Genomic DNA, 27410 nt, shown 5'->3' on the forward strand with positions numbered 1-27410 from the left:
CTCTGCTAGAGCACGGAAGTAACAACTTTCCGCGATGGAGCTCCGCCTCTAAAATCTCGAGGACCAAGAGGCAGGACTACAGATGGGGCAGGGCGAACCTCCTTAAGAGTCTGCACGGAGGGGCGGGGCGGAGGTCGGCTCAGTGTAGACGACGCAGGGGGCGGGGCAGGGGGGGGACGCAGAGCACGTCGCGCCCCTGTCTGACGTAGCGGACAGGCCCAGTCTTGATATTGACGGCGCAGGGGGCGGGGCACGCCGCGCCGCGCCGCGCCCAAGGCGGACGTAAGGGGGCGGGGCGCGCGTCGCGGCGGGTGGCAGCTGGCGGGCCAACGGCTCGATGGAGCGCTACGCCAGCGCACTGGAGGAGTCAGCGGATGGCACCCGACAGCAAGAGCGGCACTACCAGCTGCTGTCTGCGCTGCAGAGCCTGGTGAAGGAACTTCCCAGGTGTGCGGGCGCGGACTGGGCCGGGCCGGGCGGAGCGGGGTAGGGCGAGGGCGAGGGCGAGGGCGAGGGCGGGGGCAGAGGCGGCCGGGTCCTGCCCGGGCTCACCGAGCGCCTCTGCCCGCAGTTCCTTTCAGCAGCGCCTGTCCTACACCACACTCAGTGACCTGGCGCTGGCGCTTCTCGACGGCACTGTGTTCGAGATTGTTCAGGGACTGCTGGAGATCCAGCACCTCACCGAGAAGAGCCTGTACAACCAGCGCCTGCGGCTGCAGAACGAGCACCGAGGTGCGCGGGGAGGGGGGGACGGGCGGGACTGTGCACGCTGCTCCCAGGGGTCGACCCTTGTTCTCTGTGAGGTCGGGCCCTTCCCTGGGCGCCCTCCGCAAGAGAACCCTCGGATGGACCAGATCATGGGTGCGGGCGGGGTCTGCGATGGGCTTTTTTGGTGACCTGTGAATCGAGCACTGCCCTTTCCTTAGCGTGACACCCAGAAACCCCTGCTCAGGCTTCTCTGTCCCCACACCGCCTGCTAGGCAGGAAGGCCCAAAGGGTTCGCGCTTGGCCCGCCCACAGACACACCCACCCTCGTGGAGGCCGCTGATCCCCGATACCCGGCATGGATGAATGTTTTGCTGCTCTCTAGCACCCTTTAGGGTCAGCTCTCTCTGGGCAGCGGAGACACCACCCCAGCTGAGCTGGGAATTCCTGGACCCTCTTCCTTGTAGCATCCCCAGCAGCTCTGAAGACTTCTCACTTGAGCTCCAGGCTTGGCCCCTCCCGTGTATCTCCGCTGGGGGAGGGGTTGGGCGCCCCTTCTTGTAATCTGTACTGGGCAGTTACCTCTGCACCACCATCAGCTTTCTACCTTTACTGTTTTATTTTCTCCCAGCTTTTTTGTTGTTGATATTGTTCTATTTTGTTTGTGCGCTGCGGAGAATTAGCAAAAACTAATTAAGGCTTCCTGCATATTGGGCAGACATTCTGCCACTGAACTATATCACTAGCCCTTTTTATTTTTAAATTTTGAGTCAGAGTCTCAGAAAGTTGCCTGTGCTGGGGTTGTATTTTTGAACTTCCTGCCTCAGCCTTCTGAGTAGGCTGGGATTATGGGCCTTTGCCACCACACCCATCTTCCCCCAACTTTTTCTTGTGAACGCATACATTCAGAAAAGCTAAAAGGCTGTCCTTATGCTCGCCACCTAGATTCAATAATAAATATCTTGCAATAGTTTTTATATATGATGCACTTCACCAGGACTCTTCAGGGATTTTGTTTTGTTTTGTTTTGTTGGTACCGGGAATCAAACTCACAACCTCACGCTTCCCAGGCAGGCACTATGCAGCTGAGCTATATCCCCAGCACCTTATTATTTTTCAAGACCAAGATTTCACCCCAACGCATTTGACATTTGGAGCTGGATAAGTATTTATGGTGAGACACTGTCCTGGGCACCACAGGAAGACACCAGACAATCCTACTGGTCTACCTTTGCCAGAGATTGCGAGCTAGTGCTTTAGGACAGTAATACTGTTACACAACCGCAGTGAACTTTTCCAGTGTGTTGTGGTCACATTATCTAAGGTATCTCACTTTGTCACTTTAATTAGGGGTCCAGCCCAGTTTCATGCACTGCAACTGATTCTACCTGTAAAGTGTCCCTGCTGAGGACCTGTCAGACTACTTCTTCATGCTGTCATTTAACATGTTTCTCCATGCTGTTTCCTATAAACTGGACAGGAAACAAGGCCATCAGCTGCAGGGTAAATGTAGCAAAAATTTGTCCTAGTAATGCAAGTTCCCTCCCTCATGAGGGCAGGTGATGTCCATGTGCCACAAGATGAATATTTTTCTATTGGGAATGGATGTTGGGTTTTGTCAAATCTTTTGATGTGTCTGTGGAGATGACCATGTGACTTTTCCATTATGGTGAGTTACATGACGTGTGAATTCCTGGGATGAATTGCATTCTGGAGATAAATCTAAGTCAGTTATGATGTATCATCCTTTTTGTATATATTGGACTTGATTTGCTAAAATCCTATTAAGAATCTTTGCCTCTGTGTTTGTGGCAGATATTGGTGTGTAGTTTTCTTGTAGTATTTTTGCTTAGGTATAAGGATAATGCTGGTCTCCTAGGACATGTTGAGAAGTGTTTTCAGTTTTTAGATGCTCATATATAGTATTACTTCTTCCCTGCATGTTTGGGCACTTGTCTTTTTAGACATTTTGATTGTGGTAGAATATGCCTATAGTCCACAAATCTGAAGTATACAACTTGTTTTTCAAGCCCAGACTGCTGTGTTTGGCCCAGGGGGCTTTCAAGCTGGCTCCTCCGGTGCGTCCTCGTCAGTCTTCCAGCACTTCTTGCTTTCTGGTAGAGCAAGTTGTGCAGCCTCATTGTGTGCTTTCCAGGCCTCAGTCCTGAAACAGACCCTTTCTCCACAGAGCCCTTTAGCAGGACAGTTTTTGCTAATTCTGGATCCTTTGCTAATTGTCCCCAGCAGGTTTGGGCCACACTCTGCACAGCTAGCAGTGGGTCGGGCTGTGCTGGCTTTCTGCCTTCCTTTTGCTTGATTTAGCAGGGAGTGAGTGGCGTGCTTTGCTTTTCTTGGTGTTTACTAAGATCAGGCCCCTTCTCAGCAGGCGGCCAATATGGCTTTCTCCTTAACTTTTCATTGCTTATCCAGTGGAACCTGGGAGTTGACCTGGGACTTGTAGCAGTGTTTGGAGTGAATGAGGTGACACTGCTTGCATTCGTCTCGTGGCTGGCATCCTGTTTCCACCTAGAAGTCTCCTAACCAGGAAGTCTCTTTCGTGCCCTTGTGTTTATGGAGCTGTCTTGAGCTTAGCTCTTGGTTTCACACACATTTAATGTGATAAATGCCATCATCAAGGGTGCCAGGCTACCTGCTGTGGAGCCTCAAGCACCCTCCTGAGAAAAGCTGCCATGTGAGGTCCTCTAGGAATAGTGATTTTTTTCTTATGGCATGCTATCAACCCCTCCCTCCTGGGGCAGAATAGCCATTGATGCTTAAACCAGTAAGATTTAGGGCATCAGCTGTGTAGTGTTGCATACTGTTTTGTGATGGTGGTTTCTTTTCTTCCTATGCTGCTAGGGCAGGCACTTACGGGTGAGGTGTGCCCTGGGCCCCACCTTACTTTCCTTTCCCCATTGCCTGCTGTTGCTGATGGCTCTTTGTTCTTCTCCGGCTTTCTCCCCTCTCAGTGCTCAGGCAGGCTCTGCGGCAGAAGCACCTGGAGGCCCAGCAGGCCTGCCGGCCCCACAACCTGCCAGTGCTCCAGGCTGCTCAGCAACGCGAGCTGGAGGTAGGGGGTAGGGGTGAGATGGCTGGATCTGGCTCCTCCTGTGGGTACCACCTGGCTCTGCAGAGGGGCCTCAGGGTGGCTCAAGAACCTATGACTAGCTGGGCATGGTGGTGCGTGCCTGTAATTCCCGCACTGGGAAGGCTGAGGCAGGAGGATTGCTTTGAGTTCGAGGCCATCTTGGGCTACATAGTGAGTTCATGGCCAGCCTGAACTACATAGCAAGATCCTGTCTCAAAAAAAAAGTGACTGGTCTGGGCCTTGGCCTGTTAGGATGCTGGAATACAAGCACATGGCTTTTCCCTCTGGGGGCTAGGGTGTGTGCCAGGGCTGGGTGGAGGGTAAAGGTCCATTGGTCATTGGTGCTCTCTCATTCCTTGAAATCACAGCACCTTGAAGACTGGGGTGTGCACAGAGCAGATACTGAGTAGGGGATGCTGCATACCTTAGGCATGGAAACACCACTGGAGTGACACGGCCATCCGGGAAGGGGACCATCCTCCTAGGGAGCTTGTGGTGAACTGGAGACCCACATGTAAAGCCATGGAGGGGTGTGGGTGCCCTGTGCCAGGTCCCAGGGCAGCCCCCAACTGGGGCTTTTGGGGAAGCCTTTTGGAGCTCACCAGCAGGTGATGATGCAGAGAAGGGAGAGGTTTGGATGTGGCAAGGATACCCATAGTTCCGGAGCCAGTGCCACTGGGGATGGACAAAGTAGCTAGGAGGTGGCAGGCCAGAGGGTGTGTCTGAGGCACAGATGGGTAGGGGCTAAGCCTGGAGCCACCCTCATTGCCTGCCCTTGGCAGGCAGTGGAACATCGGATCCGGGAGGAACAGCAGGCAATGGACCGGAAGATCGTCCTGGAGCTGGACCGGAAGGTGGCTGACCAGCAGAGCACACTCGAGAAGGCAGGAGTAGCTGGCTTCTATGTGACCACCAACCCACAGGTCAGCACCTGGGCCTGCCCTCCCCACAGCTCATGTGTCACTGGTCCCTGAAGGCCCAAGGTCAGAGATGGGTAGGAGAAAGATGGGAGGTTCCAGGAAAGGTATGCAGGCCAGTCCCACTGCCCGCAGGCGGGTAGGCCACCTTCCCCAGGCCTGCTGCGCCCCGCAGGGCCCTCTGCTTCCCTCTTGCATGTTAGTCTCAGTGCATCATCCAGGGCGCCTGCTGGCCGTGCTAGCGTTGGAGGCCCTTCCTCCCCCTTTTGGCCGGCCTCCAAATGGGAGTCAGCCCCATGGCCTCACTGCCCGCTGGGCCAGGGCAGAAAGGCATCAGGTGTCCTTTTGGTCATCATGAGTCCCCTCTGCATCCCAGGAGCTGACGTTACAGATGAACCTGCTGGAACTCATCCGGAAGCTGCAGCAGAGAGGCTGCCAGTCTGGGAAGACAATCCTATGACCAGGTGGGATTGCTGCTGGCCACCTCTGCCCAGCCTGGCTGTGAATGCAGTTGTATCCACTGTTACCAGAAAGCTGGACAGTTTGTTTTCCTGATATTTGGCCACTGACTCAGCTGCCAGCAGGCATTAACCTTCTGCAGAGAGGCTGGGTGGCCCTGACTCCAACTGTCACCCACCTCTGTCTGGAGTTTTTTGGTCCAAGCACTGACATGGTGTCATGAAAAGGGAGGCGCAGCCCACAAGCTATCTGCCCCAGGATCAGGTGGAGATGGGACTGTTAGTTCTCGCACCTTCCCACTAGGTGGGCACATCTCCACCTCTCTAGATCTCTGGCTTTGTCCTCACTTTTGTCTTGCCCCCTCCCTCAGCAGCTGCTCCTGCCCCCCAACAGAAGGGGCTGTGAGGCCCAGGCCATGTGACTCAGAGAAATAAAAATACACATGGCTTACACGTCTGTGGTTTCTGCCACAACCAGAGCCCATGTAGGCCCTTTCCTAACAGCTGTGACCCTGTTGGAGCCAGCAGACAGCAGCCCTTGCCTGACGCAGTACCATGCTGTGGCAGAGGTGAAGGCTGCCTTCCTTATGGGCTGCCCAACCCCACCACCTCTCCACCTGCAGAAGTACTGCCTGCCCCCTGGCTCTCCCTGCCCCAGCCCTGGTCCCCAGACACTGTCACTACTATGTCTGCACAACACCCCCCCGCACCAAGCCCCAGAGCACAAGGACCATCCCCAGACTACTCCACGTGGGGCTGGAGAACATGGGTAGAGACGCACATGCAAGGGGGTGGGGGCATGAAAGGGAGTACTTGCCACAGGCCTGCTTAGTGTCCTGCTGGGGGCAGCGGGAACCTGGGAAGTGGGGTGGGCAGTAAAGGACACAGTAACAGAAGGAAGAGGACGGCCTGGGCCCATCTGCATGTTGTCTGCACTAGTCAGAGCCCGTGGGCCCACCGAGCTACAGACTCAAGGGTGCCGAGTCTGTATTGAAGCTAGTCAGAGTTGTCTGTCTATCCCAGCCAGGCTGGACTCCCAGCCCGAAGGGGAGGCTTCTGCATCCTAGCCACTCCCTCTGCTGCCCAGAGCTGATTTCACGTGAGGGCATGTGTTGGAGTTGAGGGCACTCACCTTCAGAACAGTGATTTATTGACCAAGCAGCTTTCCAGCTAGACCACTACCCACCAAAACTTGGGTGTGCGTGTGAGTCCCTGGCAGAAGGTGGTTCTTCAGGCCAGCAGCAGAGAGGGCCCCTTACTTGCTCAGAGAACTCCAGACAGTGCCTGGTGGCCTGCGTACCTGCATTCCGGGCAGGGCAGGATTGGTGTCGGGGACCAAGGGCAGGAAACGCCACTCCCAATGGCTGTCAAGTTTCAGATACCAAACAGGTGAATTCTGTGAGGTTGGAGTTGGACTGAAGCCGTGGTGATGGTGTGCACCCAGAGTCCCCCCTAGAATCCCTTCCCTGCCCTGCAACCCAGGGAGATCACAGACTGTGCAGCTGTGGTGGGTACATGGCTAGGCTGGGTACTGAAGGAGGCTGCCAGTGCGGAGCCGCCGCCACAGCTCCTGCCACAGCAGCTGCCGCTCTCGCTGGGCGCCCTTCATGATACTGCTGTTCTCCAGGGCGCGGCGGGACAGGTAGGGCAGCACCTCCATCACCGGGCCATAAGGCACGTACTTGTACACAGGGAAGCCGGCCTGGCCTGCACACAAAGCAGATACAGCCTTAAGTCCCAGCCCCCTCGGGGTGACCTCCACCTACCCTACCCAGAGAAGCTGGGCTTACCCAGCGGGAAGCTGATTTGGTCACACATGCCTAGCAGCTGTCCGAAGTACACCTGGTGGTCAGCGGGATGCAGGCCCAGCTGCTCCATCCTGTAAGCAGATGAGACCAGGCAGGTGAGGGGCTGGGCCTAAGACACTGTCCCAAGAGCAGTACAGGGTCCCTGTCTTACCTCTGAGTACTTCCTGCTTCCCCCAGGCCTCAACCCCTACACTACAGCCCCTGTCCCCTGCTGCGTTGGGCCAGGGATGTGGGCTTTGCCCTCTCCCACAGTTCTCTTCCCAGCAGAACTTGCCTGGGCTGCTGGGTGGGGGCGCTTTCCTGGGTAGGCCCTTTCCCAGTTCCTGCTGGCCTGGGTAGGCCAGCACAGTTCCTCCTCCCTTCCCCTCTTCCCTTGCGCTGGCTCTCCCACACCTCCACTTCCTTCCTGACCCCACAGGGCCTGCCCCTGGCTCAGGGAAGCTCCTGTGCCCACACACATCCGTCTGGGATTTTGCTTTGGTGATTGATCTGCTGGTAGCCCCTATCCCCCCCTTGCCGGCTGCCCCTCTACCCTGTCTGTACAGCTGCCTTGTCCCATAAGCAGCCACCAGCAGGCTGAGTCCTTAGACTCCAGATATGTCATGTCAGATATACAGTCTGCCCAAAAGATGCATACACACTTTAGGAAAAGAAAAATAGTACGGATGTTTTTCAAACAGATGGTGTTACCCTCGAAAGATGGGGGACCCTAGATCATGTCATATATCACAGAAAATCCGCTATACTCCAGTCTTAGAGAAGAAGTTGAAAATACACGTGCAGCAATTTCAGTGACCAGCGGTACCCAAGCAGCAGTCTGCCATACTAATAAATTTCTGGAAGCTTAATTGGCGCCACTTTGAGCACCTCTTGTAATTGTACAGGCCAAAGGTAACTTTATTAGTCTCATGATGTCTCAATAAACTTAGTATTAAAATGTGTATACAAGCTTTCTTTTCCTGAAGTGTGCATACATTTTTTTGGACTCTATATACTAGATGTAGATGTGGGAGACTTAGCAGGAAAACAGAAGGGAAAATTACTTATGTGTGTGGTGCAGGTGCAGGGCACTGAACCCAGGGCCTTGTGCATGCTGAGCTACAATCCTGAAACCTATGATATATTATTAAAATTAACCTCATCTTTTAAAAATTTGGCTACTAGAGAATTTTGATGTGTATCTGTGGCTCATGTATGTCTCTCAGCACTGCTCAGGTGTTGGGGTGGTGACCTCCAACCGTTTGCATACCACCCCTTGTTTGTAAAGTGTTACCAGACCAGTGTTTAAAGTAGCTACATGTTGATTGTTCCCACATTTTCTTCTCTAGCTTCCTGTATCCAGGTGTCTGGGCTTTGCGCATCTGCCCCTGAGCTCTAGAGCCCCCCAGACCCAGTGTACAGACCACCTGGGCTCCCTTGTACCCACCAAAGCTACTGGCAAGGCCTGTGATTCCTCCTGCCCCCGCCCCATCCTCATCACCATCTCAGGGTCCCCCAGCCCTGCTCCAGGCTCCGGAGAGCACCCAGGAACTCTGCAGCAGAGCGTCCCCTCCTGCCGTACTCCACTCCAGTGTCTAGGTTTCAGACTACAGGGCTGCAGACCCTTCCCCTGCCTCTGCCATGTGACTATGACAGGGTGCAAAAGGGTGCCTTGTGATTTCAGGCTTTGAAAAAGCACCATCTAGAACAGGAGGAATATCAATGGCATTGAATGAATTTAGAATCGTTGGTTCCTGTCCAAAAAGCACTGGAAAGCACCCCTATCCCCTGCCAGGCCTTGCACCCTCCCTGTACCTCTGGGATAGTGTCCAAGCATGGACCTGAAGCTGTAGAGGGGGCCCCAGCCTGGCTCTAGGGAGAGTGAGGGCCAGCAAGCCTGCTGCCCAGGGCCCATCAGGCTTCCTGTGGGTCTAAACTCCAGCGGGGAGGGAGGAGTAGGAGGGGGAAACAACAGCAGGTGCTGTTGCGTCTAAGGTGGGAGACAACCGTGATGAGAGTACTGGCATGTTCAGGAATTCATCTCACCTTATTTCTCTTATTTGACTTGTTAGAATTCTACTAAAGTTCTGTTCATGGAACAAGCATTTAAAGAGAAAATAGACTATATTAAATTCCAAATGCAGTGGAAATGTTAATGGAAGCTATTTATAAATGTGGTTTATAACTGTTTATAAACACTGGAGAGGCCTCCCTAGGAGGACAGATTTAACACCGTGCCAGAACATTTCAGTGAGATATTTAAATCACCTAACAAAATTTATGTTTTTGAATTTGAGGCTTTAGTAAGTTGGATACTAATTTTTAAAATGAAAGTAACTGCAAGGAGCCCTCTTGCTGCTGCAGGACCATATCAAGAAAGCCAGCAAGGCCTGGGGGGTGCCATAGCACATCAAAGACTGGCAGCTCGTTCCAGGGGGGTTAGCTTTCAAAACGCTCAGCAGCACCTGGCAGGCCACTGTGTGCTCCCTGAGCCCTGGCCCATGGCCAGCTGTCCCCAGTCACAGAGGGCCCCATAGGTTGGGGCGCACAGCACCCACCTGCGTAGTGTGAAGCGTACCGTGTCCTCATTGTGAGAGGCCACCATGACCTTGGCCTTCGAGTTGTGCTTCAGCTCCTCCAGGACATAGTCGAGGCACCTGGGGAGAGCACCACCTGAGCATCCAGCAAGCTGGCCGCTTCCAAGGGCTCCCACAGCATCAGGGGAGTGAACAGCTTCTGGCATGATCAGTGTCTTGTGAAGGAAGAGGATCAGAACCAAGAAATGGGACCAGACAGTTCACAGAGCACTAGCAGGGACACACTGTCCCTACATCAAGTGCTGTCACTCCACAGGGGTCAGGGTGGGGGCCTGCCTGGACCTGCTACCTTGTCTCTGGGAATAGACCCCACAGTGCCCTCCTAGTCCTTTGAGGAAATGAAAGGACGTGGATCCCTGGAGGTCCCGAGGGTGGATGTCATGTACCAGGGAGTCTGTCCATACTACCATGCACTCCAGTAAGGAGAGCTGCCAGACTGACAGTGCATTCTCTGTGACCCAGTGACCCAGCAGTCCCTTTTCTAAGGATGTGTGCAATGGCTGTGTCTTTAGGTGTAGAACTTTGGACAGCACCGTGTATAGCAAATAAAGACAGGGTGTTCAGTGAATCCCTGCCACAATAACCATGCTATCACAGCACTTCCATACATAGCCTGGGCGCCCCCTGCTGGCTGACAACACTGCAGCGCTCTATGCTGACACAGGAGAATGCTGATATAGCGTTAAATGATAAAAAGCCAGGGGCAAAGGGCAGAATGTACAATATATGAATGTATGGGGCAGATGTGTGGCAGGGGACAGATGTGCACAGCAGCTTCTGGATGTAGGTGTGGCCAGGAAGGGAGCTGGAGCCTGCAACAACACACTTGGGGTCCCATTCAGTTTGCAACAAGCACACACAGTTTGTGGAAAAGCACACAATTTGTGCTTCCCCCAAAGATCCCCAAGAAGAACAGCAAAAAACAAACAGGCACAACCACTGGCGATCTGCCACCCTGTGAACAGCAAAGCAAACAGATGGAGCCAGCCAAGCAGGGCCTCATCTAGGTGGCGCCAGAAGCCAGCTGGAAAATCGAGGCCAATTTTATTCAGTAGACTTTTCTACATTTAAAGAAAAACAAAAAACTTCAATGTTTTTGAAAAAGTGATGCAAAAGCAGAGAATATAACATACACCCTCAGGATGCAAACTGTGTCCGCTCCTGCTGGAGGCCTCGAATGGGATCAGCGCAGCATTAAGTGTCTCCCGAGGCCTTAATCCCCCTCCCTGCCTTGGAACAGGTGGGCTGGCTCACCTGTGGTACATGGTGTTGGTGGCCTCATAAGTGGGGTTGATGGGGTCCTCATAGCCAATCTCCGAGGCACGGGCACGCTCCTGAGCCATATAGGCACCACGTACCAGCTTGGCCCCAAAACACCAGCCTTCTCGGCGAGCCAGCTCCACATCCAGGGTCACATTGTCATAGGCATCCTGTGGGGCCAAGGCCAAGTCATAGGAAGCCCAGCTGGTGGCCAGGACAGGCACTTGCTATGCTCAGGTATTCCTGAGTATGTCAGCTTGGGGCCCTGGGCCAGGCAGTAGCTGCCCCAGGAAGATACCACTCAGGATGAAGGAGACAGGTGTGGGTAAGGATGGGCCTCTGACCTCTGTCCCCTGTGAGGGGTGACAGTGATGCCATCTGTAGCCTCTTCTGTGTGGCCAGGGGACAGCCTGTGGGGGTCAGCCCCGGTGCTAGGCATCACTGTACTCTCGGGTCTTGGCTGGCTGGGAGCAGGGTACATGTGAGGGACACTTGCTGGACACTTGCATGTCCTCTGGGTGCCTGGCTCATCCCCATGAGCTCTGGTGCCCAGCAACTTAGCATCCTCAGGCTGAAGGCTGGGTTTGGAAGGCCTATCCTGAAGCACTTCTGGGCTTCTCAAGTACTATACATGCAAAATTCTGGGTAAATCTTTTTCTAGCCAGGAGCCCAAAGCTTTCATAAGACTATCAGAGGATCCTTGGCTAAAAATGGGCAGAAAAATGGCAATCCATGAAGCCTTCAAGTTGTGGGATTTAAAGCACATCAGTTGGGTTCATTGTCTTTCTCCCACCCTCAGTCTTGTCTGGGTCCCAAAGCCCAGAAGAGGGACTGGCAGTGGGGCTTTTGGAGGCCCTACCTTCTACTCTGAGGCAAGCACTCCAGCTGTGGACTCCCCACAGGCCCAGGCATGGCTGCTGGGCAAGGGCCATTTTTTCTGGGCAGCACTGGCCAGCCCAGAATGAGCTCTGCTACGAAGGACCTCATCAACCCCTCAGGACCATTGCCTGCTTCCCCTGTCCTGCAGGGACCAGCCTCTGCTCAAAGCAGGGCCAGGCAAATGCCACAGGCTCAGAAAAAGAGCACCTCTCCTGCTGGTTGGCTCGTCATGCTGCATACCAGAGGGGGCTACAGTCCAGCCCTGGCGGTAGGTGGGAGTGGAAGCTGGTACCTTGAGGTAGCACTGGTACGTGTTGAAAATCAGTGGCTTCTCCACATTGAACTTGCGCTGCATTTCTAGTGTCAGGCGGCTGATGGCTGGCTGGAAGTAGGTCTGCTCGGCATCTACCATCAGCCGCACGCCCACCTCCATGGCTTTCTGAAAGGTACAGGGGGCAACAGAGTTTAGAGCTCAAGTGTGACAGTTGCCTTCCCTTGGCTCAAGCCCCAGGGTCTCTAATGCCCCAGCTCAGACCCCACATGGGGTGCCTCACACCTTGGCCAGCATATCCATCCTCTGTAGCATCCGTGTCATCTGCAGCTCCTCCTCTTCAGTAAACCGTGACAGCAGTGGCTCCAGCTGCCCTGTCTGAGACCCGGATCACACCTCTCAGCAGTGCTACCCCTGCCCCCTCACACAAGGCAGGAGGGCCAGCTGGGCTTGCCAGGAGGCTGCTCCTCCCTGCTTTTCACCTGACATAAGTGCTTCATCCTAGGTCAGCAAACAGTGACGACACCCCGCACTCTCATGGTAGCCAGTCTACTGTCCTGCGTGAGCCTGAGAGCACCAGGAGGGCACCCAGTGTCTGTGCCAGCCAGTTGCACCCCAGGGGATTTGCTTCCATGGCCCCTCAGAAGGTCCTATACTGGGGGACTTCCTTCACCCCCGAACAAGGCAGAGGAAGTGAACCCGGACCACCCAATCAACTGGAAAGGCTCAGCCAGCAACAGGAAGGGGGCTCTAGGGGAAAAACCTATGGCTACAGACAGACATGATATCCAGGGACACGGACTAACTGGCAGCAAGGGACTAAGATGGGGGCCCTCAAGGAGCCAGGCTGGTAAGTAGTGGGCTGGTGACTGGAGGTGACAGGACCTTCTGTGAGGGCCCATGCAGGGGTGCTCCTGGGGTGCCGGAGACTATGTCCCACAGTTTTACCCACTGGACAAACACTGCTTTATTCCTGGCCAAGTGTGGTTAAGTTTCCACCAGTCAGTGGCCTTGGAGTAAAGCTGCACCCACTGTGCCACCCTCAGGGCTCCAAGGCAGGAGCTCAAAGCTTAAGGCTCGGCCCTCAGTCGGCTGGGGCTGGAAGTGTGGAGGGAGCATCTGCAAGACAGTGCCCCACGGCTTCTGTTCCTCCCTCAAGCCCCAGCATAGGTGGGGCCGAGCAGTCTCATCCTCCCGCAACACTGGCTGGCCGAGCAGTGTGGCAGAGGTGGACCACTGGCCTCTGAGGCTACGCTGGGCAAGATAACTTGGCTTCTGCCCGGGCTTCATCTCAGGGGAAAAGCGTTGCTGGAGGCCACCTGCCATGCTGGGAGGGAGCTCAGCTGAGAGCCGGAACCCCCCTCCAGACCTCCGTGCTGGTGTGGCCCTGCACCGAGTACCAGTCCACAGGACACTCCAGATGAGAGCCCGGCTGAGCCCCGTCAGCCCGCAGCCCTGAGGGGACAAGACGCTGCCACTGCCAGTCACAAAGGTTTGCGGTGACCCGAAGCACAAGGTTAGCTAATTTGGAAAAGACCTCTGCAGACATTCTCTCTAGGTAGTGTCTTAAAGCTCCACATGGGTCTTTGTCCCACTGAACACTGTGGACACTAGTGGGTTTGTCTTCTCCCCCGTGGGACAGAGAGGACCGCTGTCTCAGTTACACTGTGTCCCAGAATGGGTAGCAGGAGACACACAGGGTGAGCTGAATTCCGTGTTTGGCCGCATGCCATCTGAGCTGGGGCCCAGGATGGGGAGCATTACCTGCATGTTGGGGACCACCAGGTGCCTGGAGAGGCGGGTCCTGCTGTTGATGAGGCTGCTCCAGTCCAGCAGGTCCACGGTACTAAGAGAGAGGGCGCATCAGCAGAAGAGGTGCACATAGTGCACCTTCTCACGCCTGTCATATAGCTTTACCCACGGTACTAGGGTCATCTGGGGGTCCGGAATCCAAACAAGCCCGTACCCCAAAGAGCACCCCCAAACCGAGCTACCACAAACTCCACCCCATTCAGTTTTGGAATATAAAACATAAACATTGTTCTCCACTTAAAAAATTAAGGGCTGGGGAGATAGCTCAGCAGCACAGTGCCTGTGTGGCAAGCACAAGGTCCTGAGTTCGTTTCCCAGTACCAAAAACAAAAAAATTTTTAAACCAAAACATGCATATTCCTGCATTGAGGTGGTGATTAAAAAAACACGAAGCATGCACTGGGAATGCCAAGGCCAAGTCAGGCTCAGGGAAGAGCTAAAGGCAGGAGACAGGCAGCAGGCAGCAGGCAGACAAGATGCCCTGAGCTGCCTCCTTGACTAGACTGGTGACCTAAGTCCCAGGCCCTGAGGGTAGGGCATGGGGCCCAAAGAGGGCTGGGTGACACTGTCACTCTGTGACCCAGACAGTTCTGTAGACAGCTCTGTGTCTGCACTGCCCAGCCATAGCCCCGGGGCTCCCAGTCTCCCGTCAACTCCTGCTCTGTGTCTCAGGGGAGTGGTCCCTTCAGCACTGTCATCCTAGAGGCCCGCCCCCTTAGGAAAGACACCAGACCTAGGAGAAGCTGCTGGGGCTTAGCTGGAGTCATGGCCATGCCAAGGGACAGGATCCCCCTTGCCAGCCAGGGGCCGTTCTTACCCGGACACTCCCAGGGTCTCTGGTGTGAACCAGTCTTCTATCTCAGCCCTGGGTGCAATGCCCATCTTCACAACACTTTCCTTGAGAAAACCACAGAGTCAGCGCTGGTGTCTCCCCGCCTTGCCCACTAACGTCAACGCACCCCTCACTGGTCTGTGGTGCCATCTGACAGGGTCCATTTCAGGCTTGTGCTTCTGCTCCATAGACAAGTCTATTCCCCCCTGTCTACTGGTGACCTTCCCACCCCTGTGGCTCTCCAGCACTGCTACCTGCAGGGCCAGCTCCCCTGCCCTCCCACCGGTGTGTCCACAGTCCTTCCTGTGACTCCTCCTTTTCCTACCTCCTCCTCCCCAGCTTGCCCTAGCAGCACAGCTCCAGCACTGGACTCTTCTCCATGTTACCTGCCCCCTGTGGGGAAGGGGAAGAGCAGCCTAACCTGCAGCGCCGCCACCTCCAGCTTTGTATCCATGGCAGCACGCCCGGCCTGCCCTTGCTCTGCAGCCATTTGGTGGAAGAACCGTCTCCATTTGGTCAGCACGTCTGAGAACTGCAGCTGTAAAAGCAGGCCTGAGCCACCCCATCTACAGCACACACAGCCCCATGTGGCCTCTGAGACCGAGGACAGGGGGACAGCTATCCCCTGTCCTGTCCCATCCTGGAGCCCCAGTTCACCACCCCCGAGTTATGGCCATGTCGGCTGGCATTTAATGCCCACAGCAGTCCTGAGGTCGTGGACTGCAGATAGAAGTTGGTACACTTACCAGAAACTGGGGTCTCCCCAGTGCAGTAAGCTTAATGGCTGAGAAGCCATCATTGCTGGCTCCACCTGTCAGAAGCCAAAGGAAGAGCTATGAGGGCTCCTGAAGAGAGAGATGCCAGGATGGGTGAGGGAGGACAAGGAGCCTATTCTGGCTGCTGGCCTCGCAGCTGAGTCCCTAGCCATGGTGCTATCCTGACCCCAAAACTCCTGCATACCTCAGACCCCACCACAGAGGTGGGAAAGTGTGACTTGATAAAGTGTGTATGTGTCACATGGTGCAGGAAGACAGCAGGCAAAGGAGCCGGGGAGGCTGCTCGCTGCCATGGCTGTCCCGCACTGCCTGCCTCAGTTTCTCCCCCTATACCATCAATAGGCTACCCGTGTGGGTCACAGGACACAGAAACACCAAGTGGAGCAGAGGCCAGAGCACACAGGGTGCTCATCTCTGTTTCTGTTTGGCTTCATTTCCCAGGCAGGGGTCAAGGAGACACGTCTCACCAACATGGCAGAGCACTGGCCTGACCGCTGCAGACCCCCAAGGCATCAGACAATGCTTCCCAGGATCACTCTCTGATCTGAACATGTTCAGAGGGCAAGGACTGCTGGTACTTACTGACAGCAAGGAACTGCGTGGCTTGGGGACTGTTCTGGCACTTGAGATCGATGATTCCGTGGCTTAACTCACCTCCCTCTCCCCAGTAGACCCACAAAGGCTATACCAGGGAGGAGCTCCCTGTCATAGAGGATGTGGACACCCCAAGGCTAGGGATGGCTCAGCCCACTGATGCTGACTACCTCCAGGACTCCATGTCTGGGCACCACGCCCCAAGGGGCAAGAGTGTGGGGCAGGGCAGCAAGGGGCTGGACATGGCACAACTGGAGTGTGACCCACGTTCAGCCCTCACTCTGGTGCCCACCTTCTTTACCAACCCGAATCTCAGGGACCACCCGTTCAGGGAGCTTCCCAGGCTGGTGCCTGGTAGGTATGCAGCCAGCTGGAGGGCCCCACCTGAGGCTTCAATGCAGCGCAGGAAGGTCTCCATGTGGCTGTCACACTTGGCTTCATTGGCGTAGAAGTAGGTGCGGGCACTGACGACACCATCCCTGCGGTCTCCAAAGGCACGGTGGGCCTGGTACTGCTTTTCCCTCTTACTGGCCCCTGGAAAGGCGGACACATGGCCTAAGCACAGACTCATGCTCCAGTCCCCTCCTGCAGCACACACAGGCCGAGTTCCAGGGGTGCATCACCCTCAGCCCAGGCGCCACCCGGGCTCCTGCACTCTGCACGCCACAGCTCCCTCGCTCCCCTCATCTCAATCACCTACGTGCCCCTGCCTTGTTGGTCCCTCATCTGGAGTGCACGTCCCCCTGGCTCACCCTCAGCGTGGCCAAGAGGGTCAAGGCTCCAGCATAAAAGCTCTGATTATCACCTGCTGAGGGCCAAGGGGACTGAGTCTACCGTGAGGCCTGTGAGAAGTAAGTAGGTGTCTGAGGCACACAGAGCCAGACCAAGAGCGCCCATCACAGGGAGTAGTGTGGGTCACTGTCCTCCACCCCAGGGGTTGCTTGGGCCAAGAGCCAAGAAGTTTCCTGGGCTACCAGTGTACACACAGGCGTGGAACAGCACCTGTCTCTTACTCACCACTGCCATCCCTCTCTGCTGCAGAGGTGCAGGACCTGCAGGGAAGAGAAAGAGGCAAAGATCAGGGCCATACTACCTGGGCAACAGGCAATAAGAGGCAGAGAGGGGTAGATGAGACTGAGCAGCGGACCTTCCCATGAACATGACAGGGCTGGCTCTACGACACAGCTCAACTGGAGGTTGGCCTGGGCAGGCCCAACCACACCTTAGGCTTTGGGCATAACCACCTGGACCAGGGAGGGGCAGCAGCTCTGGGGCCCTGGAGCCCCATGTCCTCAAGAACGTCTAGTTTTTTGTGGGTGGAGCCCTTCCCTATTGGCAAAAAGTAATTAAAACTATTGGCCTGGATTTGCAGACTAGCCCAGGACATGCAGCTCCTTGAAATCAGCAAGTGAGGAGGAGGGTACTGCTTCTTCCCAGGAAAGGTTGGAACACAGAGCCACACAGAGCCATACAAGAAGAATGGAGGCCAGATGCCGCCCTGCACACAAAATTTCCCAAAGCCAGTGCGAGGCTCCCTTGCTCTGGCCTCCCTCAACCTGTCCGTAGTCTTTAGGCTCCTCTGAGGACCACAGCCCAGGCTGAGCTCTGGGCTCTGGCCTCCCTGCACTCTCTCAGCTGTCACTATCTCACCTGTCCCTACCCAATGTCCAATGGTCCCTCCTTTCTCCATGCACCCCTTCCTGGTATCATCCTCCCCACCGATGCCGGGATCCCTGCCAGACCACTGCAAATGCCATCCTCCTCCTCAGAAGAGTGTCATCAGCTTCCTGGTGCTCAGGTCCAAGGCTGCGCATGTGGGATAGCACATGGTTGGCTGTTATGAATCAAGGGGACGTTCACCCTGGCCCTACCCTGCTGGGCCCAGGCTGGCTTTGTCTATCATCAGACTTTGCATTTAAAGCAATATTAAATCAGTTGCCTCAGAGAGACAGCTCAGTCTTGTGACTAGCAGTATCGTGGCCTCAGGGCCTAAAGCCCTACCCATGCGCACAGGAAAGACAGCAGTTTTCCCCCTACCATCCTGTAGGGCAAAGGTAGAGTTAGAGATGTATCTTCACAGAGCTGATGCATCAAGGGGCCTACCCGTGGTGGCTTCTAACCTTACTCTCAGGGAACAAGTCCTAGGCCACCAAGCCACATGCCAGGAATTCTTCCCCTCAGCCCCCACTCCTTTTCTAGGGCCCTTATCTGAGAACTTTGAGCCAGAACATGCAGATCAGGACCTAGAAGTCATAGTGGGGCCAGGCCCTTAGGGCCTCAGGCTCCCCACATGGCACCATAGCTCACAAGGCCACAGCCTGGAGACAGAAGCTGGGCAGGCAGCTACTGCTCAGCCACCTTGTGGTGACAAGATACAACAGTAAAGGAGAGGGATAAATGTCACCATGTGACAGTGTTATGACTCTGTAATGGGGAGCAGGCTGGCCCTGCATTTGACCTCCTTGCCAGAAACAAGGAGCTCCTCCGTCCCCTCCTTAGGCCCCTGATGCGGACTTCAGCAAGCCCAGCCTCAGGGATAGCCCATCCCTTTAAGCAGAGGCCCAGGTACAACCCAAAGTCCTCATGGCAAGGAAGGACAGACTCAGGACTAAGGTATGAATAAGCTGTAATGGGAAGGCTCAGTTCTATAACCATGAAGCCAGCACTCTAGATAACATGAGCTTTCATCAGCAAACACCACCGCTGGGCCTGGCCTTCCTCTTGTCTGTGCTTCCTTGAGTCAGGCCAGGGACTACTCTATGGCCTTAATTCAGAGTGGTGGCCTTGCGACCGGAGGATGGGCTTGGAGGAAGACAGATCTCCAGGTGGATGCTGAAGCAGTTCCCCATGCAGAAGTCTGTAGCGCTGCTCACTGCTGCTAGAGTGTGCTGAGAGAGCCCTGCAGCCATCGGTGTGGACGCTGAGCAGCACCTACAGGGTCAGCTCCCCACAATGGCCTGGGCCCCTCTAAAAGAAGAGCTGTCAGCCAAGCTGGGCCTCCATCCTTACCACTTGCCTCTGGTGCAGTCACTCTGTAGGTCAGGAAGGGTGTCTCCCCCCCCCCGCCCCCGCTTATGTCCCAGAGCCTGAGTGGGGCTCCTGCAGGATAAGCAGCCATCAACAGCAGAGCAGCCCAATGGAGGCACAGCCTTTGCAGGGCAGAGAAGTGGGCCCCTGGTGGTCTTTGCATGGGGCAGGCAAGGCACACTCACACCCACCTCCAAAGGCTCAGCTGTAGGACAGGAAGTCAGGCTGCCCTCAGAAAGGAGTCATTTCCTGTCAAAGGTGTCCTGAGAAGAACTGCCATTGTGAAACCTCGCAATCTTCCCCCAGCCTAAACCAATGCCACACAGCACGTTAGTTATTCACAGCAGCCTCAGTAAAAGCTGAAGCCTGGCAGTGAGCCTCACAAGGGTGCTGCCAGTGGAATACACCGCCTGCAAAACAGCCAATGGTCAGGCAGGGGCTGGGTTCCTCAGGCCAATCAGCTGTGGGCCAGGCCAGCATGCTGAGACAAGGCTCGGACATTCCGTTCCAGGGCTGGCAGCCTCATGTGACTGCCTTTCCCTACCCCCTTCCTGCAGCCCTGGTGGGAGGGCCGAGGTGGGAGAGATAAAGGGGGCAAAGCAAACACTGAGCCCTGGCAGGGTCCACAGTGGGCCTGCCTCAAGCTTCAAGTGGTTTGGCACAGCTCCATGTGAGGGCCTGGCCTAAGAGTCTAAAGCACCAGCACTTTGCAAATAAAGGGCTGATCTTGCTGGGACCTCCTGAGTCAACCACTTCAGGGCAACTTCAGCCTGCCCTTCTGTCCTGCTGCCCAAGAGAGAAGGTCAGCAGACTCTGTCCCCTGTACCCACTTCTCAGGTGGTGGCCTTGGAGCCAGTCAGTGATGTGGGAGGGGGAGACTCCGGACAGGCCACTGCACTGCTCCTGGCTACAATTCCCGCCTCCAGTTTGGCTGCCTATGCCGGGGCAGCTCTATATCCTCCAGGCAGAGCTACCTACCGATTAGGAAACTATTTCCTGTGGGCTGGGGCCAGACAGACTAGGATGTTGGGACCTACCCAGCCAGTCAGAAATCCCTGGGAAGAGAGACTGTCACAGAGTAGGAAGGCAGAGTAGTCTCCTGCACCAGAGCCAGGGTACATATTCTCAGCCCTGGAGGCCATGCATTTACACAACTCTAGCCATGTAGGGCAAAAGCAGTTTGAACTTCATATAATTTTTGTATGTCATAAAACAGAATTCTTGTTTTGATTTTTTTCAACCATTTAAAAATGCAGCCAGGAATGATGGCACACCTGAGTAATCCCAGCACTCTGGGAGGCTGAGACAGGAGGATTTGCAAGTATGAGCTCAGCCTGGGCAACTGGGCAACTTACCAAGACACTATCTCAAAAACAGAAAAAGTTAAAATGTAACTCAGTGTCCCTTAGTTCACTCCCCAACACCACAAAATAAATTAAATAAAATGCAAAATCCATTCTTAGCTTGCAAATTGTATACAACCAGGTGAGGGGCTAGGTAGAGTGAAGGGCCACGGTTTGCAGACTGCTGTCCTCCCTTGTCTCCTCTGGACTCATATACGCACACCAAGCTTTCCATGAAAGCCCAGACTGCCACTTGCAAAAACTCAAGACCTCCAGGCATGATGGAGACCCCTATGAAGTAGCTCTGAGCAGGATTTAACACAACCAATTGGCTTTGCACATTTACTTGTGAGTCTGTCCAAGGCCTGGGCCCCCTGTCTGGAGTTGGGCAGCGGACTCACAAGAAGTGAACCTCTGTGAGTCACTGGTCCCAGCGGGAGGCCTCAAAAGACAAGATAAAGCCATAGCTAAGGACACCTGGCTCCAACCCTAATTAACTAGATAAAGACTGTAGCTGCAGGAATCTCACTCCTGGGTAGAGACCTTCCTGGAGATAACACAGTTCTCCTAAATTAACACAATGTCTTACTTGGAGAAGCCCTTGAGCTGACTTGCAAGGCCAAGGCAGAGTCCTGCCTTACTTTTGATAACTACCCATAGAAGATCTTGGTCTTAGGCCCCAGAGAATCTCAAATTCTGTTAGAGGGTTTTGATCCTCCTGGAGCCCTGAAATCATAGTATCTCCTTTATTTAGCTTTTGCCATCCACTCGGTTCGGGAGATAGAGGACCTGATCAGTGTGCAGTGACTAAGGGATAATATTAATGGGATACAGGCAGAATGCCAGAGGGTCCCCAGTAACCGGGCCAATGGGTCTCCTAGCCTTGGCCTCCACCTAGCCCAGGATGAAACCCAGCAGTGGGACATGGCCCCTAACAGCCCCAGTGCACTTGGGGGTCACCATCAGATGCCTGTGCAGCTCTGGACTGGCAGGCCTTACTCCATCTCCTTGCGTTCCGCCTCCTCAGGGCTCAGATCTTCTTCTACTCCATAGTCCAAGATGGAGCCAACGCCAAAGGCCTTGTTGTGCTGGATCAGGGGTCGGATGGACTCCTGGTCCTCACCCGCCACAAACTGCCCATAGAAAGTCATCTTCATCAGCTTATTGAACAGTCTCTGCCCCATTAGTTTCCTGGCAATGTGGAGCAGCTGAAAGGCAAAAGGAAGAAGCTGTTTTCGTTCCCATCCTGCTCTTCTCCAGGAACCCTGCTTCTACCTCCCTACATTCTTCACTGTAACCATAGCCTCCACATGGGCTCCAGGGAAGACCACCTGGGGCAGCACAGAGCCAGTCCTTATCCAGGACAGAATGGCAGGACCAAGGTGCCACCTCATGGTCCTCCACCCCCTCTGGTCTCCCTGCAGCTGTGAGCAGCTCAAGGTCACTCCAAAGCACACAAGGTGCCTGACCACAGTTTGATGGGTAAAGAGGAGCATGATCAAGCTCCTGGGGTCAGCAGTGGAGGTTTTTATAACATTCTCCATATCCACCTCAGCAGCTCTGTCAGGGAGAAGAAGGATCTGAGGCAACTTTCTAGAATGTGAGTGCCCAGATTTCTCAATGTTTTGTTCACTCTTATTCTAAGTCCCCAAAACAGCTCCCGGCATGAGGCCAGTCCTCAAACAGTTGCAGAATGGCAAATGCAAACAAAATTCAGGCTGAGCCCATGCTCAGCTGCAATGAGGCACGCTCTGACAATAAGCCAGGTGATGGTCTACAAGGGTCTGTGAGAAAACAGCCCACCCTGGGACCAGGGGCTCTTGTCCAGGGCTGACCAGCTGCCCTGATAGACATACCCCGAAGAAGACAGCTGCCCAGAAAATGGCTTCTGTTTTCCCTTCAATTACACCTAACCTCATTTTGAATTTCTGCCATCATTCTTTCAAAGGTCCCAAGCTGCTATGTGCCAGGCACAGTTTTTTTTTTTTTTTTTTTTTTTTTTTTTTTTTTGAGACAGGGTCTCGCTATGCAGTTCAATCTGGCCTTGAGCTTACTTTGTAGCTTAGAACTCACAACAATCCTCCTGCCTCAGCCTCTCAGAGTGCTGGGATTACAGGCGTGCTGGGATTACAGGTGTGCACCATTACAGTTGGCTTGGGCACAGCTCTAAGAAAGAGAAACTAATGAAGGAAACCGAAACCACTGATATCCTCAGTGGAAGGAGATCACCCCCAAAAAGGAGCAAGGTCAGTCCATATATGACCCAGATCCAGGAGACAGAGGCAGGGCCTATGGCCAGGAGAAGGGGTAGTTAAGCTCCTAACCTAAATCCAGGGAAGGGGAACTTGGCAAGGCAAGGTGACACAGAGAACAAGGGAAGCTCTCAAGGGGGAGAGCAAAGGAAGAGGAAATGGGGATAATCAGAGGCTCCTGGATGCTCAGAAGCAAAGCCACCCCTCTGCATGAAGCCGGTGTGCACTGTCCCTCACCAACTCAGCTCTAAGAAAGGAAATGCCTGGAGTTTCTCAAGCCACATGGACAATGGAACTCCCTTTTGTAGTGAAACCACCTCAGACCTAAGCCAAGCCATTAGCAAGTCAAATATCATCCCCAAATCAGTTCCCTTCCCCTGGACCACACAGTGGCCATCCTCCCAACCACACCTGTATCGGGGCTGTACATGCAATCACTCCTGCCTTCCCGCAGCCTCTGTGCACTATGATTTTTCTGCACTTCATTCATTTATCAAGAGGATTAAAAAGGGGAAAATGTGCCAAGAACAGGTAGAGATGGGCCCCTGAGTTTCACCAAGTCCAAATCAGAGTCAGGGGCCTTGCAGGTCACAGCTAGCCTTGATTGTTGCTATCAGGGGTAGCTGGGAGGAGAAGACAGATCTTGCACAAATCAGATAGCACCCAAGTGACAGGCTGGGCAGACTAAAGGACCTGAAAATCCATACTCAGCTCTGGAAATGAACCTCTGATGTCATCCACATCAGCTGAGAGAATTATCAGAATGCACCATAAGGGAAGGTGGGTAACTGTAAATTTCCCTATATGGGGCCACATGACCTCATCTACTTAACTACGTAACTTTGCCACAGTAGCACCCCTCAGAGGAGCAGGAGCAATGCTGTGCTTGTTCTAGGAGTCTCACTTACACAGAAGGGTCCAGGGACAGGCTGTGATCTCCTGCATATGGTGCATGCTGATGCTCTGCTCTCCACGAGGTGGGACAGGGAACAGCTGCCTGAGTCCATCACATGCCAGAAGGTGGCATGCCACAGAGGGGCTCTGGAGGCAAACTGGAAGGGATACTACCAGCCCTTTCCAGAGCCAGTGGACCCTTTAAAGCCACAGTGGTGTCACATATGCTGTGGGGTGTTACTAACTGAGCCCAGGGCACCCCACCTTTTCTCTGGTCAAGGCATCCTTTGAGAATTCAGAGACTTGCACCAGTACCATGTACATACGTTTTTGCTGTAGTAAAAGACTCCAACAAATACACAGGAAGCAACGACAGCCAGGTTGGTTCTCTCACCTCCCTGTCCCCACCATCATCCTGTGTCCTGTCACTCCTGCGCCAACTCACACTCTAGCATGAAAGCCCTGGACTCTTCTAAATCCTCAGAAAGACTGCTCTCAGGTAAGCATGGTCCCCAGCTGAGTTCTGACATAAGGTGTCAGCCCCAAACTCTGCTCCTGTACCCTGACACTCCTAGGAGCAAGTCTAACTGACAACTCCACCACCCCAATCTGAGTTCTCAGCAAGAGGAATTCTCCCACAGGCCAGGAGCTAAGGGGAAGGTTGCTTTGTTTTGTTTTGTTTTGTTTTGAGACAAGGTCTCACTTTGCAGTTCAGGCTGGCCTTGAACTCGCTATGTAGCCCAAACTGGTCTCAAACTCACAGTGATCCTCCTGATCCTCCTGATAGTCCTGATCCTCCTGCCTCAGCCTCCTGAGTGCTGGGATTATAGGTAGGGGCCACCACGCCCAGCTGGGTTGGATTCTGGTGATCAGCTCAAAGACCCTGGATCTGGCTTCCGCCCCATTTCCTCCAGCATTAAGCCACTGACAGCAGAAAGACCACTTACAATTGGACCTTTGCAAACTTCCCGACTCACCTTGAGGTTACTGTCATCTCTAATATTCCCAGGCTGGCCAAAGCCAAGGCTTTGTTCTGCTTTGTACTTCCTAAAGGCCCTCACACTAAAAGTTGCCAAGTATAAGGTTGGTTGTTCGGGCGGCTTCCCATTTTCCTCAACACCGTTCAGAGTGGCCTGTCCAGGGGAGTGTCAGGTCATGGCTTGTGGAATTCCAGTATCCCAGGCTAGAACCTCTCCAATACCCCTAGAATTCCCTTTAGGCACCATGAAGGATAATTTTGAATTCCAGGCGATAACTCTATAGTCCTGCGAGTAATACGTACCTCAAAATTAACTACTCTGTCTTTTAATTGATAGTAACTGACAAGTAGAGAAACTCAGGAGGTCGGAAAGGGAACGCAGGAAACGCCTCCCTTCCTGACTTGTCTCACTACAGAAGATGCCCAAGTGTCCCTGTTTTACACTTCCAAACTCCGCAACGTGGTTCTCGGGACGGGAAGGGGTCCTGCGCAGCCCCGGCCCACCGGCCCGCCCACTCACGTACCTGCTCGTGGCGCGCTAGCAGCGTGGGCGAGGCGCACAGGCGCAGCACCAACAGGTTGCGCGCCAGCTCCCAGCTACGTCGGCTGCGGTATGCCTCCTGCGCGTTGCCGAAATCCACAGCGGGCACCGGCGGTCGCGCTGCCTCGGCCGCCCCGCATCCCAGCTGGGCCCCCGGGTCGGCGGTGGGCCGCTCGCGGGCCACTGGCGCAGTGGACAACGGAGCGAAGCCGGGCGTGCGGGAACTCAACGAGTAGAGGACGCGTCTGAGAGCCATGACTCGGAGGGTGAGGACGCGCCAGGGCCGTTTAAATATATACCGGCCGGCCCCGTTCAGAGGCCACGCCCCCTCGAGAAGTTCTCCACCCACGCCCCGCGCTCCGAGCCGCGCCCTCTCCGAACCGCGCGCCCCAGGGCAGACTCCGCCCGCCGAGCGAGCCCCTCCTCCGAGCGCGGCCCTCAGCGCGGGTCACACTCACGCGGGAGTCCCTGTTTCTGCGTCTGTCCAGCCGGCCGTCCAGCCGGCCCCCCACCCGCGCCGCGGGAGACCCCGCGTCCTTAGGAGCGGGTTCTGAAGACCCTGTGTGTGATTTGCTCGCGAGTTTCCCAGGTCCCCAAGCAGGTCAGTAGCTCCCGAGCCCCGGGTTAGCGCTATCACAAGCTGTCGCCCTTCCACAGATTTGGGGCCCCCTGGTGGTTGATCCGCGTGGACACACTGCTGAGGCCACTGGAAGGTGGACTAGCTTGTCCTGTGGTTCGCAAAGGGGGGTTTGGGAAGCCGTCCTCTCCTCCTACCCCCGACTGCCACTCAACCACCACCATGCAAGCCTGGGAAAGACGCTTGCTGGTGCTGTACCCTTTGTGTCATCTAGGCCTACCACCATCCCAGGAGGAAGCGGGGATGTCTATATCCCCACAAGATTCCTCCATCCCCCACCTTGCCACCTTGTCTCTGCTGACCCTGCCATGGAGCACTGAGCTACCTGCCACTTCCTTTAAGCCTCCATCTACCCCGAAGACCTTTCCGCTCTCTGCCCCTCTGCCTGATGCCCTTCCTTCCCACGTTTTGGGAGCAAGGAGCTCCAGCCACAGACGTCACCTCCTACAGGGACTTGCCATGATTGCATAAGGCATCCTTCCTTATTACCTGCCCCTTGGTCCCTCTCCCCACACATCCTGCTTCCCTACAGATCCTGGATCTGATTGTGGGTGGCATCCTTCCTGCATCTGGAGTAGGGGCATAGCATCTCTTTAGGACTGTTGACATTTGGGGCCAAATAATTCTTTGTGGTGAGAGAGGGGGGAGCTCAGGGGTCCTTCTATCAGCACAGAGGAGGCCAACCTGAGTATCAGGCCACGGCCACCACAGTCTTCCCCACTTTCTTTTCACAGTGATCACTCCTCCCTGGCAGCCTCTGCCCACACCCTCCATTCCTCTCTGGCCCCTTCTCTGAGCTCCAGGTGGTGGGCCCCTGCCCTTGGGCGTTGGTCCCTCACTCTTGGCCCTGGAGTTCCTCTTCCTTCTTAGGCTCAGCTTGACAGGCTCCTCCCCCGTAGGCCCTCCTCCGCACCCAGGGTGGCCTGGGCTCCTACTTGGCTGCAATACTCTCTTCTTGCACTTGTTGCTGTGGCTGACTGCTGTATTCCAGCCACATTTGCTGACACCTTGATGTATCCTTATGGAAGGAAAGAAGGAAAGAAGGATGGAAGAAAGGAAGGAAGGAAGGAAGGAAGGAAGGAAGGAAAGAAGGAGGATGACATGGGAAGTTTGATCCCACGGTCTAGGTCAGTGATGGTGAACCTTTTAGAGATTTTGGTGATACAAACAGCTCACTGTGCATGTGTGCTATAGGTTCACCACTACTGGTCTAGGCTAATGGACTGTGGATTCAAGACTCATCCTCCAGCAGTCACCTGGACCACACCTGACCTTTGTCTAGCAGCCTGAGGGCCAAGAGGCCTGAGCTAGACAGGACCCTCTGCAGGCAGGCCTCGGGAGGGCCCATTGGCTTCCTGATGGCCTTGCTTGTGTTTTGTATACAGATACACCCTTTGATGTCTCTCTTCTGGCAGCCATGCCAAACCAGCTTGGGCCTGCACTGTGCTCAGTCCTTTTTCTACATGGTTCTGTCCCACCCCAGAAACCCCGTTCTAATATACTGTATTAGAGACAGGAAAAAGGGGATCATTTGGCCTCACCAGCTGTATCACCACCCACTGCAGTGTAAAGGAGGAGGCTGACAACCATCCATATCACAAACACTTTTGACAAAAAGGTTGAGCGTGTGAAATGGTGCCAGGTCAGCACACAGCCTCACATGGTCACCCCCGGCACATTCAGGACTGCTCCAGCTAAGAGCTTAGACTTTGCCATCCCTGTTCTGAGTCTAAGCCAAAGTACTTGGAACAATTCAGAGGA

General features: G+C 54.7%; 2 protein-coding genes across 3 annotated transcripts; one reads left to right on the forward strand and one right to left on the reverse strand.

The window, feature by feature from the left end:
- The first annotated feature begins 285 nt into the window (after positions 1 to 285).
- On the forward strand, positions 286 to 5621 carry Dgcr6l (DiGeorge syndrome critical region gene 6-like). Its single transcript, XM_005391720.2, has 5 exons — positions 286 to 447; positions 572 to 732; positions 3675 to 3775; positions 4576 to 4716; positions 5087 to 5621. Exons 1-5 carry the CDS (start codon positions 338 to 340, stop codon positions 5168 to 5170), a joined length of 597 nt encoding a protein of 198 aa, XP_005391777.1. The 5' UTR covers positions 286 to 337; the 3' UTR covers positions 5171 to 5621.
- A 675-nt stretch (positions 5622 to 6296) lies between these two features.
- Positions 6297 to 25352, reverse strand: LOC102020725 (proline dehydrogenase 1, mitochondrial). 2 transcript variants are annotated; one of them, XM_005391721.2, is made up of 14 exons: positions 24996 to 25349; positions 21346 to 21554; positions 16994 to 17028; positions 16361 to 16510; positions 15353 to 15417; positions 15028 to 15144; positions 14592 to 14671; positions 13727 to 13808; positions 12248 to 12340; positions 11984 to 12130; positions 10807 to 10982; positions 9514 to 9612; positions 6959 to 7047; positions 6297 to 6875 (listed from the first exon to the last, which is right to left on the reverse strand). In XM_005391721.2, the coding sequence occupies exons 1-14, from the start codon at positions 25266 to 25268 to the stop codon at positions 6688 to 6690; spliced, it is 1803 nt and encodes a 600-aa protein (XP_005391778.1). In that variant the 5' UTR covers positions 25269 to 25349; the 3' UTR covers positions 6297 to 6687. The 2 variants fall into 2 exon arrangements, with proteins under 2 accessions (XP_005391778.1, XP_013373399.1); XM_013517945.1 differs by lacking the exon at positions 12248 to 12340 and having other exon boundaries at positions 24996 to 25352.
- Positions 25353 to 27410: the final 2058 nt, after the last annotated feature.

This window comes from Chinchilla lanigera, unplaced genomic scaffold, assembly GCF_000276665.1.
Source record: "Chinchilla lanigera isolate Chin_1 unplaced genomic scaffold, ChiLan1.0 scaffold00041, whole genome shotgun sequence".
NCBI classification, from domain to species: Eukaryota; Metazoa; Chordata; class Mammalia; order Rodentia; family Chinchillidae; genus Chinchilla; species Chinchilla lanigera.

Coding starts and splice junctions, on each gene's coding strand:
- Dgcr6l (XM_005391720.2), top strand. CDS start 338: ATGGAGCGCTACGCCAGCGCACTGGAGGAGTCAGCGGATGGCACCCGA. Junction 733..3,674: donor GCTGCAGAACGAGCACCGAG/GTGCGCGGGGAG, acceptor CTCCCCTCTCAG/TGCTCAGGCAGGCTCTGCGG. Junction 4,717..5,086: donor ATGTGACCACCAACCCACAG/GTCAGCACCTGG, acceptor TCTGCATCCCAG/GAGCTGACGTTACAGATGAA.
- LOC102020725 (XM_005391721.2), bottom strand. CDS start 25,268: ATGGCTCTCAGACGCGTCCTCTACTCGTTGAGTTCCCGCACGCCCGGC. Junction 17,029..21,345: donor GCGGAACGCAAGGAGATGGA/GTAAGGCCTGCC, acceptor TCTTCCCTGCAG/GTCCTGCACCTCTGCAGCAG. Junction 15,145..15,352: donor TGGGGAGACCCCAGTTTCTG/GTAAGTGTACCA, acceptor CTGCTTTTACAG/CTGCAGTTCTCAGACGTGCT.